At 39.6% G+C, this 14,131-nt stretch overlaps 1 protein-coding gene across 4 annotated transcripts in view; it reads right to left on the reverse strand.

Moving 5' to 3' along the window:
• Positions 1–14,131, reverse strand: part of ADCY2 (adenylate cyclase 2) — a 217,751-nt gene that overhangs the window by 142,696 nt on the left and 60,924 nt on the right. For 3 of the 4 annotated variants that reach the window (XM_075084313.1, XM_075084315.1, XM_075084314.1), the window contains exon 3: positions 9,561–9,722. The exons of the other annotated variant lie outside the window; for it this stretch is intronic. In XM_075084313.1, the coding sequence (XP_074940414.1) occupies positions 9,561–9,722 (162 nt within the window). The remainder of the gene's footprint in view (positions 1–9,560; positions 9,723–14,131) is intronic. 4 annotated transcript variants of the gene reach the window in all.

Genomic DNA, 14,131 nt, shown 5'->3' on the forward strand with positions numbered 1-14,131 from the left:
TCACGTGAGCAAGCACTGGCAGGAATGCACAGGAGTGCAAATTTCGGAAGGTGACCGGAAGAGGAATGACTTCTCCTGCCTGATCAGCAGCTTAGCATCAGGGGATGGCAGGGGCTCAGAGGACAAATAAAAAGATCACATCCTATTGCAGGTGTCTCCGAACAGCTGGGGGCTTGAACCACTGCAACTTTGGGAAGTCTGTAATTTGGGGAGGGTGCTATCTCAGCTGAATTCTGACTCACCAAAGGCTTCTCTACCCAACAAAAGGTGTTTGTGCTCCTGATCCCTCTTATTTTATACTGCACTTAAAGTGGTTGACAGGATGGGGAAATGTACCCATATCTTGATAGTGAAAGGCATTTTTCTTCTACTGAATTCTTGAAAATAATGTGTAGGGAAAGAGGATAAGTCTACGAGTATATAAAATGACAAAGCATTGTGTCTAGAGTATCTTGCCCAGAATTTTATGCTTCAGCTGCAATAAGAAGAGAAGTAATTCACAACAAATTTGACAAATAATACCAAGCTGTAAAGGTACTATGTAACTGAAAAGGCTAGGCAATGTCTGTGAAAATGGAAAGAAAACAGCAGAACTAACTCAACTGAAGGAGTTAAAGATTCTTTACTCTAGAAAAATCACCTGGAAGGGCAGTATTATTAAACTCTGCATGTGTAGATTTAGGCTTTCACTGATAAGTTATTTATGTTAATGTCATCCTTATAAGGATACGGAATACAAGTCCCTTGCAAAAGATATTCCGTATGGTGAGAGTTTAGTTCCTGCTCCAGCAATGTTACGTGAGAGAGGAAGGTACAGCTGGGACAGCACGCTGCTTTCTGCCCCAGTTTAGAAGTACTGGATTTTCCAATCACCTGTTTAACTGTTTTAAGTTTTTGGAGGTATAGAATGCTCACTCCTAAAGCTGCTAACACAGATATTTTATAATTTAATTAATATACTACAGGACAGTGGGCTTGTTCACCAAATAAATTTATACTGTGGAAGATTAAAACTGCCAAAAACCTGCCATTTTTAGGATAAGAAATGTAAGCTAAAGTAGCATAAGAGTGATAAATAAATATATGGGTGAAATTTGTTGCTGTTAAAAATATTAACTTAAATGGGGTGGATACAAAAGGCAATCTGACCCTTTCAGTAAACCTTAAGAATCAATGCTAACTGGAGATAGTTCCATGGTTTTTTAAAAAAGGAGGCATTTATTACTTATCTTCTGTGCTTTGCTGATTTCCTACACATCTCACTAGAACTATTTTCTGTGCATTTCTTAGATGCTGATTTTGGGCTGCAGGTAGATGCTGCTTTTGAAAACCCACATGGCCGCCTGCACACATGATTTCATTTTACCATGGCATTGCAATTCTCAGCCTTTGCTGAATTTTCCATCGTATTAAGTATTGCGGGTCTTCTCTTTACAGCCTTAGGGACCTTCTGGAAGATGTTCACGTTCTCCATGTTAATGCCTGAATACTAAGAAAGGCAATTATGCATTCTCCTATGTAACTATACTCTTGTTGGCAAGTGGGCTCTTCATAAGTATATCGAAACTGTGCAGGTTGTCGTAAAGAATGAGCAAAACCCAAAGTATACCTGCAGATTGTAAAAATTAGTTAAAAAAACATAGCAGATGGCATTTCAATGTCTGCCTAGATTTAAGCATAAAACCAAGCATAAAGAAACACGTGCAATAATAGAAAAATATGCCTACTGTATTATGCTATGCAGGATGTAGCATTCCTCTCTCAAACTGGTTTGCAGCTGCTGCACAACGTGGTGAGGCAGACTGCTGTGAGGGTCGGGAGAGCAAGGGGAAAAAGGGGAGAGGGATGGGACAGCAATAGCCGCTGCTACAAGAAATAACAGTCTCCCTCCTTCAAGAGCAGTCGCTGCCCTCCACTCCTTCAGCAGGGATAACAGCAACTCATTTCATGTAACTCTGCAGGAAAAAGCACAAGTTTTTTAAGCTGCATTGCCTTAATGAATAACCATTCCCCATCTCCTTCAAAAAAAGGTATTCAAGGAAGAAGGATAAATTCAACCCACAGCAACAGCTTTTAGCCATTCAGACTACTAAAATTCCTACATGATTTAAGCTTTCACTGCATAGCTATACAGCCTCAGGGTTTATACAATAATGAATGTACTTAAAGACATGGTCTTTTTTCCCAGCCTTTTTTAATAAACATGATTTTTTTCTTGTACTGCACAATAACAGCATAAACCAACTTGTATCCTATTTCTGCGCCCTAGAGCTGTACATTTTCCTCTGTAGCTGGTGAATGCTGATGCTTTTTAGTTTTATCTTGCTGTTATGCCACTCTATCACATAAAATATTTTAATAGATCTCTTCACCTATTAAAGATGTTCAGTTAACAGATGAGTTTAAATCAGTGGTCTAAGCAAAAGTTATATGCTTATATGCTTCATGTTGATTAGAGCATCTAAATGTGTATTATAGATGCCATTATCAAATTTGCCCATCTTTGAAGAAGCACTATTAACTCTGAAAAAGCTAACTAGATATATGGAAATATTTGTAATTTACATATGGTATGTTCTTTTAGAGATTTCCCTTAAGTATGAGTTGCAAAACACATGTTAAGCAACATCTCATGAATCTTGATAGAAATAATCACATAATTATTGTTAGGTTAAGTGATCAAAAGCTGCACACGCGCACACACACTTACACACACAGAGGAGCACAGACTGACATTGGCAGGGGGAAGCCTGAATAACACCTGGCTACTCCCAAGCCCATCACAGGAGCCATCAGCCCACCTGCACAAGCCCAGAGAGGCACAAAGGCAGGCAGGAACCCAAATTAAGGACCCAGAGGAAGGGACACCCTGTCCAGGCCCCTCTTGGGGCTGTCCCAAGAGCCTCAGCCCCAGAGTCCAGTGTGACACCCATCCCCATGGGTCATCACAAACAGCTCCCAGACCACCTCTCTGACTATGGGAGGCCACTGCCCAGGGCCATGGGACACACCTCGGATGCAGGGCAATGCCAGACTTATTATGGGATGTTTAGGGCAGGAACCAAAGGTAGGGAAAGGAAGAGATTGTGGTGGTTTGGGGAGGGAAAACAAAACAGAGGGAAATTAAGGGATATGGGGATAAAAGGAGTCAGTTGCATGTAAACAGGTTACGTGTTGGTACACTGGCCTGGCCATGCCCTGTGCTTGACCACTGCAGTCTGTCCTGTCTTCTCATTAAACTCTATTTTTAACTCTTCTTCTTGGTGAGGGACTCTGTGCAAAACTTGTGTGTACGGGGTCTCTGTGCAGCAACTGGGGTACAGCCATGGTCCACAGGGGCACCTGTGTCAGCAACTGGAGCAAGCGCGGGTGTGCAAGTGTGTGAGCACTAGCAACAATCAAGGTGGACCAGCCGGTGGGTAGGTGACATGACCTAGGAGACTGCCGGAAAGATGTCTCTGTGTGTGTGCATGGCTGTGAGCGAGGGCGGCTGTACCAGCAGCTGGGGTGGGGCTCACACATGCAGGTGCCAGCAACTGGGGAGACTGGGCTCCAGGGGTAGACTGGGTGCCTGAGCCCAGCTGCTGAAGGGATCCACATGGTACATGTGCTTTGATACATGCAGTGTACCATATCCACTGACAGACCTTCATCCAGGCCAGCCAGAGAGGGGAGCAGGATGAGGCCGCTGGTTCTGTTTGTGTCTGTGTGAGCGCTCTGTGTGGCCAGCTGTATGTATACGCATATACGCAGCATACTTTTGCCAAATAGAGATCATATCAGATTAACCAGTCTCCCTTGACAAAACACATTAATTTTCCAGACAGAAAACACACACAGAGCAGATCTTAGATTTTAAACTTCATAACAAAACCCACACAGCAGAAAACCGCTGGTTACTCTAGAAAAGATAGGGAAGACTATAACCGCCATCTGTGGAAGAAGATACACAACACAAGCCAGAAGGCTTGCGTTGCTGGTGGGGGTCTGGGACAGTCTCAAGGAATCAGTACAGCAACGGCAGCCATACCAAAGGTTTGGCTGGTTTGTTGGTTTGTTCAGCGGGGGTTACCTGCCAAAAGTGCTCTGAGGGTTGAAACACTTAATGATCCAACCTCTAGGATCCCCAACAGCAGGCTTGCGAATAGCCAAAAAGAGGAAGGCCTGCCACGTGCTACCAAAATTATCTACCTTTGAAAAGTGTCTGTAAAATTAAATCTATCAACATTTTCAAATAGGTGGGGTCCCATTGCAGCGGGCAGAATGAGGCCCCAAAAGGAGGCATCTGGGCCACTGACCCCTCTCTGCAGGAAGAAAGAGTAGCAACTCTAACCTTCTTCTAGTAGCAAGAAGGTTAGAGATTCAAACTAGTAGCAGGAAGTTAGAGATTCAAATGGGTAGGAAGATTTGCCTGACTGCTATGACCTGTTCAGGAAAAAAACAAAAGAACCAACCAACAGTGGGCTGAAAAAGGGAAGGTGGCTTTATTTACAAAAAAAAAACAAAAAAAACCAAAAAAAAAAACCAAAAAAAACCCACAAACAAACAACAAAAAAAACACCACACCACACACAAAAAACAAAACCCCAAACCAATTTCTTAGCCACTACAGAACTTGCAACAAATTATACCAAAAGCTCATGAATCAGAAGTCAAGCAGAAACCATAACCTGGATGTACACTGGCACTAATGAGTGCATATACACCAGCAGATCACATAAGAATGAGGTAGCGGCTTCATCTTTAGCTGTCCATAGCACATATGATAAAATTTGTATTGAAATAGGAGACCTCAGCCTAGCTAATGGTAAATGCACAAGATCTTGTGGTTGTAGCCTTGGAATTTCCCAATTCAAACATTCTTGAAAATAACAAAATTTTAATTTAGCATTTGTTTTTGTCCACAAGGACAGAACATTATCTAGCGATTTATACCAGGCTACCGGAAAGGAACTTGACCACACAAGTAAAGACCAAACACTTACCTAGAAGTTGTTACAAATTATTTCTTTTTGCTATATGCATTCTTGAACAGAGTCCAAAACAAAACCAAAAATATGTACACATGCATGCTCCCAGTTATAATTTTGTGCCTCTAAAAGGGACCCCTTTTACAGTGCTGCAAGGAGCTGCCAAAAAAATCCCAGAAGGTAAGGAACACTAGTTTAAAGAAAAAAAAAAACCACGAATGACAGTTTGTAGTGATTTAGCCAAGGTTTGGATTTAGCCACAGCTAATAAAAAAGATTAAAAGAGCAAAAAAATTGCTTGCTGAAAGAGTAAAACAACACCACTTTTTAAAAGTACTAAAATAAAAACCCCTCACTCCTCATGTGTAACACAGGGAAAAGAAAAATGGAAGCTTATAGGATGCTTAATGCTTTTGGTTAGCTCTTTTTTTTAACAAATTAAGGACAAAATTACCTCTAACAATAGTATCAGCTCATTATGAGATCAAAATGGTTGAGCAGTTGATAATAGAACAGGAAAAACACAAGTATTTGATTAGAATCTGTTCTGGTTTGGGGAGAAACAGGTTATGTGTTTATAGCAAGGGACGGCAGGGAAATACTTTACATTCCAGCAATAACTGAAAGGGGTGTTAAGTCGTCGAAGTCTTCTGAGCCAAATGCCTTAATGCCATAATTAGAGCCATGTTCTCTTGCAGCAGTCCTAACCACCAGGCTCCCAAGAGCAAACAGAACAACATCCTCTGCTTGGCAGTAGGACGCTCACCTGGAAAGAGGGGGCAGAGTCCCAAATTCCAGACTCTGTGCCTTGTATGGGTTAGGATTAAAATTTTCAACAGGGAAAAAAAACCCAAACATACATACAGTTACTTTTCCACAAACTGAGGCTGGAACACAGGACTCTTTTTCCTCTTCCCTGTCACAGATCCCATAGCCGTGCATTAAACTCCCCACAGAACTGCAAGGAGAGACTAACTGGGTATTTCACTGTAGAGGCTGTGTATCCATGCTGAGCCCTGGAGCACACTAACCCCTTTGTAGACCTAGCCTCCTATTAGCATTTGGCACTGCTGCAGCTGCTCCTGGCGTATTCCTCTAAGGCCAACATCCACGTCGCAAGATGTTGACGAAGCACAAGGACTGACCCAAAGAAGAACTGTGAAAGTGATGAAAGGTTTAGCTAGTGCAAAAGCAGGCAACTCACGTATTTTACTGACAAAAACGTATGAGGCAAATTCATGATAGTATAGAAGTACTCTCATGGGAGAAACAGAAATTGGATAGTATTGGGTCTACCAGCCGCAACAAGATCTAGAAGCTGGATGACAAGGCTAGACAAATTCCTACTAGGAAAGAGGAACAAAATGTTAACACTGATGGTCAACAACCATGGAAAAAATATGAAGGCTTGTGGAAGATCATCTCCATCATTGTTAATTTTTAAACCAAGGTGGATTCCCTCCCCGCGAAAGACATGCATAGGTCAAAGAGAAACTAGTTTATCTAACCAGCAGAGAAGTACGTTGAAGGATTCTTTATCTTAGCAGGCGGGTTTATCTCAGTATCTCTGACTACAACCAGCACTGGATAATCAAGAGCATGGTAAGCCTTTCAGCTTAACTGAAGCCAATTTTGGATGTAAAACTTTACAGAGGACAACAAAAGGAATGACAAAACCAGTAAGATAGGCTCTGCCACATCTCAAAATAAGCAAACGCTTCCGAACTTCGATTTTTCTCTACTGATAGACTGAAGGTATGATTAACTTCCAAAATGCTATGGGATGCCAGCCAGAGTCACTCGAAGATGCTGAAAAATTGGAGAGAGTCCAGCACAGGGCTACCAAAAGTATTATAAAGCATGAGAACTTGACATGAGAAGAAAGACTGAAAGAATGGGGTTTGTTCAGCCAAGAGAACCGAGAGCTCAGAGGAGATTTAGTGAAAGTCTTCCAATACATAGGAAGTAGTTACAAAGGAGGTGCAGGTACTCTCTACAAAAGGATACTTGCTATATATACAGGATATATAAGCTATAATACCTGATGTTTACCTACAGGTAGATTTGTTATACCACTGTCCTTCTGTTTCTTAAGCAGATACTACTGGTTCCCTATCCATCATCTAGAAAAAAATTCCATGCCAGAAGGAAAATATACAGTGCATTGCTAACATTGTCATGTATTGTTTTCTATTTTTTTGAGACAAATCAGTAGCCCTGAAATCAAAATAATATATTTTTGTTAAAGCTAAATGTAGCTCTGCAAGCCAGATTTACTCTACTTAGCCCTAAACGTGTTTCTCTAAGCTTTCAAATTTGTCTGCTGGTAGTTCCTTATCTCTGGGCTTTAGTGACTGAACTCTGCAAAGCAGCTTCAGTCCAGGCCTCACCAATGTTTTCCTACCCCCCCCCCCCCCCCCCCAAAAAAAAAAAAAAGACATTCAACAGTATGGTCCTCTCAAACAGCTATACCTCATACCCCATCTCTTTTTTGTTGTTGTTGGTATTTACACACACTTATTCTATACCAACTTGAAGTATACCATTGACAAATGTTATTTCTCTTTTTAGTGTAATCGGTATCTCTTACCTAATCCTTTATTTGTGGTCTCAATTTCCAAAAGCAAAGAACACAACACAGTTTTTTGCTTCTGCTCCAAACTATAAACAATAGTAATCTAGAAGTTTACAGAGGGCAAACAAACTGCAAAGGTGGCATTTAGTCCCTTCCACACATTCGTAAGACCACAGTGCGCTCAGTGCTTTCAGTAACTGACAAACGATTCAGAACATATAATACATTTTACAAAGGCAGAATAGAAAATTAATAACATCCTGGAAGTTAAATACTCTTAACAAATTTACAAATTGCTCAAAGACTTCCACTCTTTCTGAATGAAACAGGAAATTACAGGAGGGATGAAAGACACTAATTGTACATCACAGCCCATGATTTATTGCTTTTGATTCTGGAGACATGATGTGTCTAAAAATGTAACATCTTCTGAAAGTACTGGTTTAGATATACCAAATTTTAATGGTCTAGAAAGATAGGAAAAATAAATAAATGCTGCAAACAGCAACCTCAACCCAAAACTCTTTTAGGCAAGTGGCAAACTTTAATATTGTTTTAGCAGCGTATCTATGCCCAGAATAAAATCCATAGGTTGACATCAAACCAAGAATAACATTTTCCCCGATTTATTCCACTATAATTATCAGTTACTGAATTATTAAAATACTACCTTGACTGCAGATGACCAGAGTCCTTGCTTAACATACAACACAATTTGGCAACCTCTGCAGAAAACACTCAACTAAACCAAATCAGCAGGAGAAAAGCAAACCCACTTATTTCACCATTTAAAACTTCTACAGAGAACTATGTCTTAGTTTATAGGACTTAAATTTCAATATTCCATATAACACAGATCCGCAGCCATATCTGGAAATATATTGTTTTTTTCCTGAACAACCTACAAGGCACGACTTTAATAAATTCACTGCAATTTTGAAGTTATCCTTTGAGGCACAATGTTTTTCAAAATAAGGCTCAAGTAACTTAAAAGGTAAGTAGAAACTGTCTGTTTCATTCTTCTTGCTGTTCACAATAAATCGCACTATGTCTTTCTTGTTCTACTGGTATGTTTATAAAAATGTACTTACTTTTAAGCTTCAGTGTCATTTTGATGCAAAAGTTAAAAGAATTTTGTTTCCCTAAAATGACATAACTATATTGAAAGGAAACCATGTTTTTGCTTTTCAAAATCAAATCTAAATTTTTCCTTAAAAATACAGATTTCCATAAATGACAGCTGGGATAGTCACAGTACTACAACCAAAACTGTAGTATTTCACCATTTAAAAGACATTCTGCAAAACAGTAACAAAAACCAGCTCCTAATATTTGGATTTTTAAAAATTGTTAATCTGCAATATGCCACGTAGTAAAGTATCAGAGCTGAGTTACAAGCCAAGACCCAACTGCAAACACAGATGGGTGTCCTAAATGTCACGGAGTCTGGAGCCAGACGGTCCCCTTCAGTCAGGGGGCCGGTCAGGAGGAGGCTGTAAAAGTCCTATTAATGGCCGAGAATTACAGGAGGACAAGCCCTAGAGCAGACTTGGAGAGGGCAATGTCTTCACAACAGATCTTTAACCCAGCAGACCTCAGGGTATTCAAAGGAGCAATGCTTTTTTGAGTCAAAGATAACACTGATACCTGGAAAAAAATCCTTGGTCTTGGAAGTTCGGCTTTAATGAGGTGAGGAGAAGAGAAATGTGGTTTATATATGAGAAAGGTAATGCATCTACCACAATATGGCTGCATCACATAGTTTTTCTAGCAATGTTAGGTTTTTACATTGGTAAGCACTACATGGCTGTAGATTCTACCACTTAAGCGTGCGATTCAGCAAGACATACTGACACTCTCATTTTTAGAAAGTGACTATCTGTGAATTCATTCTGTAGCAAATCAGAAAAGGAGAGAGAAATAAGTTTATACTCCCAAGAACCCACTGAGGCACCCCTAGCTCATTTACCAGGCTATTCAGTGCACAATTAATCATTAATTCCACAAAGCACCTACCTGCCAAACCAAGTGTTCCTTTACAACAGCTGTCCCTGATAGACAGACGCTCAGCACAATCGTATGAGATGCAGAGGTCAAAACGCTGGCAACTATAGCGTCCCTCATGTTGAAGGGTAGCATGGTATACACCACAAAAATAATGAACAAGAAAAATGATACCTGTGCAAGACAGCAAGACAAAAAAGAAGCATGTCAAATTCACTTCGGAATAACATTAAAATGTAGCATTTAATTTTGAACTGCCTTCAGCATAAAGTTACCCATCAGTTTTTTACAGGGAAGTTATTGGTAACCACTGCAGAAAATGGATTTAGGAAGAATTAATTTTTAAAAGTGTTGGAATATTTACCTTATATTTGATTTAAGAAGCGCAGTTTCAAGATACTACAGCATGGTTCAAGAACTACATAATACTCCAAGATTATCAAATTTAATTTCAAATTTATCCCTTCAGATTTTATTTTTATTAACACTGTTCCCAGTTAGAGTGTAGTACTCCTGGACCTGGTGGTTTCTGATTGTGAACTGCATTACAAAACAATTTGTCAAACACCTCCACAGGGTCTAAATTTCAATGCAGAGAAAATTCATTCATCCTGATGCGCTAAAAATTCACAATTTAATATAACACGACATTATGCAAAAAAAGCCCGAGTTCAGCGAAGCATTTTGCTTTAGTAAGATTATACTTCATAGGTATCTATATGACGTATGTCAAATTCCATTAAAACACTACAGTTTAAGCTAATACATTTATTTGGACATGAAAAACAACTTCAGACAATCACAGCCCATAAGCAGAATTTACTGTTAGCTTCTTTTAAAGGGTACTAGCATCCACACTGACTTTATGGAACAAACTCTCCAATGCACAGCCCAACCTTATAACAGCAAAAGGGATTCATTCTCTATACGTACAGAAGATTATATATTTGATGGTAGGCATATGTTCCAAACTCCACCACATATTTGAGAAAATGTAACTAGATTTGGAACACAGATTTTGCACATATAAGGAAGTAGGCATTTCTGAAAATGTGACAGCTTGTGTATAATTATATCCCTGTGTAAGCCTTTCCATCAGTTTTAGTTGACTTACAAGCCCATTCACCATCTAGCAGCTGTACACACACAGTATTTAATTCAGTAAGCTCCCAAGCAGGTATGAGCAATAATTTGCTGCTCACTTCTCTTATTGCCAGATTGTTTTCTTCACATCTGCATGTGATGATTCCATAGTCAAAACTGAACCCTAATGTATGTGTATCTACAAGGCAGTGGAGGCATTCTTCTCCATCACAGAGACAGAATTGGATGGAGAAGGAAGTCCACTTGTGTTCTCCACTCATCTTTCTCCAATTTATCCATTAAGATTAATCCAACTTCTTCCTGATCACTCACACTCTTTTTGATGCTGCCCAACCGTCCTGTAAGCTTGAGTCAAAAAGCTGAATGGCATGAAATGAAATGGAACTGCAAAGGACATGAGGGGTAATAAAATAAAGTAACAAAAATGCAAAGGGAAAACTTTGCTTCTCTACTCTTCCAATCTACCAGCACAACGAAACAGAAGTGTTTGATATGTGTAGTTTCAGTCCTCCATAAAAGTTATAACTGTGAACAGACGTTAGTAAAACCAACAGCAAAGAAAAGGGTGTTCAAACTTGGTCTAGGGGAGAGAAGGGTTATGTCAGTGAGATGTTTTCCAATTGTCCTGCCCAGGTAAAAATCAACTGTGATACTGAGAGAACATACTGGAGAGAAAGACTCAGAACTTGAGAAACATGTAGAAAGTTCTGGCAGGCTAGAAAAAGGAAACACAGTATGTGTCTTTGAAAGGCTGCGAAAAGTCTAAGGAGTTAAGAACGGGTCAGCTTAGCTTCAATTCCTAGAAGAATAACAGACCAAATAATAAAACAAATCATAATCAAGAGTTCTGAAAGTTGAGAAAAATGTAAGCAACAGCCAATGTGATTTTGCTGAGAACAAATCATGTTAAAAGCAATCTCATCTAGTTCTGCTACAATAAAAGGCATCAGGGTAGGGAGAAACCCTGAATAATGAGTTAGGCAGAAACAAGGGATATGGAAGGTCCTCTAATATAGGCATAAGATGAAAGGATGCCAGAGGCAAAATATCTTACCAGCATGAAAGACCAGCTGCCTAAGACATGCTGCCAGTTAAAAAATGGTTTGAAGAAGAATTCTGGACCCTAGTCCTGGAAGAAGGATTTCAAATGCCTCCAATCCCAGTGACTTTTTATGAAAGCAAGGTTTTGTTCTAAGTTTAGCTTTCTAATTGACTAGGCAGAAGATGGCATTTACATATTTGTGAGAATTTTATTATTAGAAAATAAAACATTATCTTTCTCTAACTGTCCTGCCTCCAAAAAATAGAACTTTCATGTTTTCTGTGCTTGAACATGGTTTAATGTTAAAGTCAGACTAAACGATCCACCCGGCTTGTAAGGTCCGTACTTACTAAAACTCATCAGTGGATGTAAGATATAATATGATGCTGTTGCTTTTCCACTTTGACATAAAACAGACTACTAAGCACATAAAGATTTTGGTATATTGCAGTGCTTCTAGTGGTATCAGCTGTATCAGCTCCAAATTTGTTACACTGCTATAAAGAACTATCCTTTCTTTAAGTTACCCCACTACTTTCCTTCATAAAAATAAATGGATAATTTCAATCTTCCGCAACTGTAAATGGAGAGAATTTTTAGAAGTTTCAACTCCTCTTGACATCTCCTATTCAGAACTCAAATTCTCCATTACTCAACATCAAACAGGCTAGCTGGACTGGAACTGCATTAAAGAGCACTCGATATAAGAATTGACAGGTCAATTCTTATATTTGCATCTTGAAAACTGAGTCTAAGAATGCTGTTGCAAAGGAGAAGAAATATCAGCCATGCTAAGACAGAAACTCTCATCCAAAAGGCACGTAGGAATGGCTCCTGTAAATAGTTCTTGATTCTTGGCCACACTCCCTTTCCCTTATTTCTCTAATGACCCAAGGAGCTGAGAACTCCGTTTATCAGAGACGTTCCTTTTTTTATTTCACCATGGCTCAAGAATATTTCCCCAAGTACTCTAAAATAAGATGATTCTACCCTTCGTGAGCTGCTGAGCATGACGTCATATGGTATGGAATATCCCTTTGGCCAGTTTGGGTCAGCTGTCCTGGCTGTGTCCCCTCCCAGCTCCTTGTGCACCTGGCAGAGCATGGGGAGCTGAAAAAGTCCTTGACTTAGTGTGAGCACTGCTTAGCAACAACTGAAACATCAGCGTGTTATCAAAATTATTCTCATACTAAATCCAAAACACAGCACTATACCAGCTACTAGGAAGAAAATTAACTCTATCCCAGCTGAAACTAGGTCAACAGGATAGAGAAGTAGTTCCTTCTTTAAATCAAGCCCATTCTAAATATTTTTAATTATGGCATTTTTGTCCCAGCACCTCCGGATGTATGTTGGCCACTTCAGCCTCTGACCTATGTGTCACTGTGATCTAGAACTGGTATGAAGTTGATAACACCTGGTGGTTCAGACATTGCTATTGGAAAGGTCACTGGTCTGGACCGTGATGGCCCAAACTGCAGTGGACCCAACGCATGGACCCAACCCATTTTTGGAGCCCATGGACCCACCCTGTTCTCAGAAACCTTGTCTCCCTGGTGTTGCCAGTTTCTACTGAGCAGCATCACCTTAACTATGAAGGGAATCTGGAGTAGAAAGTTTAGCATATTTTACACATTAAATTGTCTTTGCTAGAATATAGAGTACCACAGGGGATGTTGCTTTTGACGCTGAGAACAACTGTACAAAAAGATACTAATCATTCATTTTATACAAATTATGTTCCAACAATGACTCACATTTCCCAGCTAGACAGCCTTTTTAAGATTGTGTCAAATGGTTAATCATAACTGGTTTGGCAAATGTAAAATTCACTCAACTTAATGTTACTCTGACCAGAATTTCCCCTTGAGAAGTACGACATCTTGGCACTGAAGCAGGCATGCAAATCTAAATGTGTTGTTTCAGTATGAGTTAGGGGAAAGCACTGCTTTGGACACAGACAGCAGTAATGAGGCTGCAGATAATAAAATATGTGTAGTTCTTTGGGACAACTTACACACAAGTGTTTTGACAGCAAAACGCTTGGAAAAATAGTACTAGCTTTTCACTGTGTAACCAGAAAAGACCCCATTCCCATAATTAAACTGTTAAACTACAAATATTCAAACTAAGTGGGCCAGCCCACTACAGGATCACTTTCAGAGGTTTGTCAAGATCAGCTTCCTCCCTACTGTGTAAAGGGAGTAAAAATTCATCAGGTAATTAAAGAATTTTCCCTTGGAAAGAGACTTGGATTTCAGCTACTCATTTCAACTGTTGTCTGTATACATAATCACGCAAAAGAAGACACCAAAGTTTTTCTAAATAAATAACTAGGTTTCATGACGTAATTGGCAGGACCTACTGATCTTACAAAATAGTTACAAATACTATATTCATGATTTAATAAAATGTATGTATTAAGGTGTAAGAAGGG

Source organism: Phalacrocorax aristotelis, chromosome 2 (genome assembly GCF_949628215.1).
Source record: "Phalacrocorax aristotelis chromosome 2, bGulAri2.1, whole genome shotgun sequence".
NCBI lineage: Eukaryota > Metazoa > Chordata > Aves > Suliformes > Phalacrocoracidae > Phalacrocorax > Phalacrocorax aristotelis.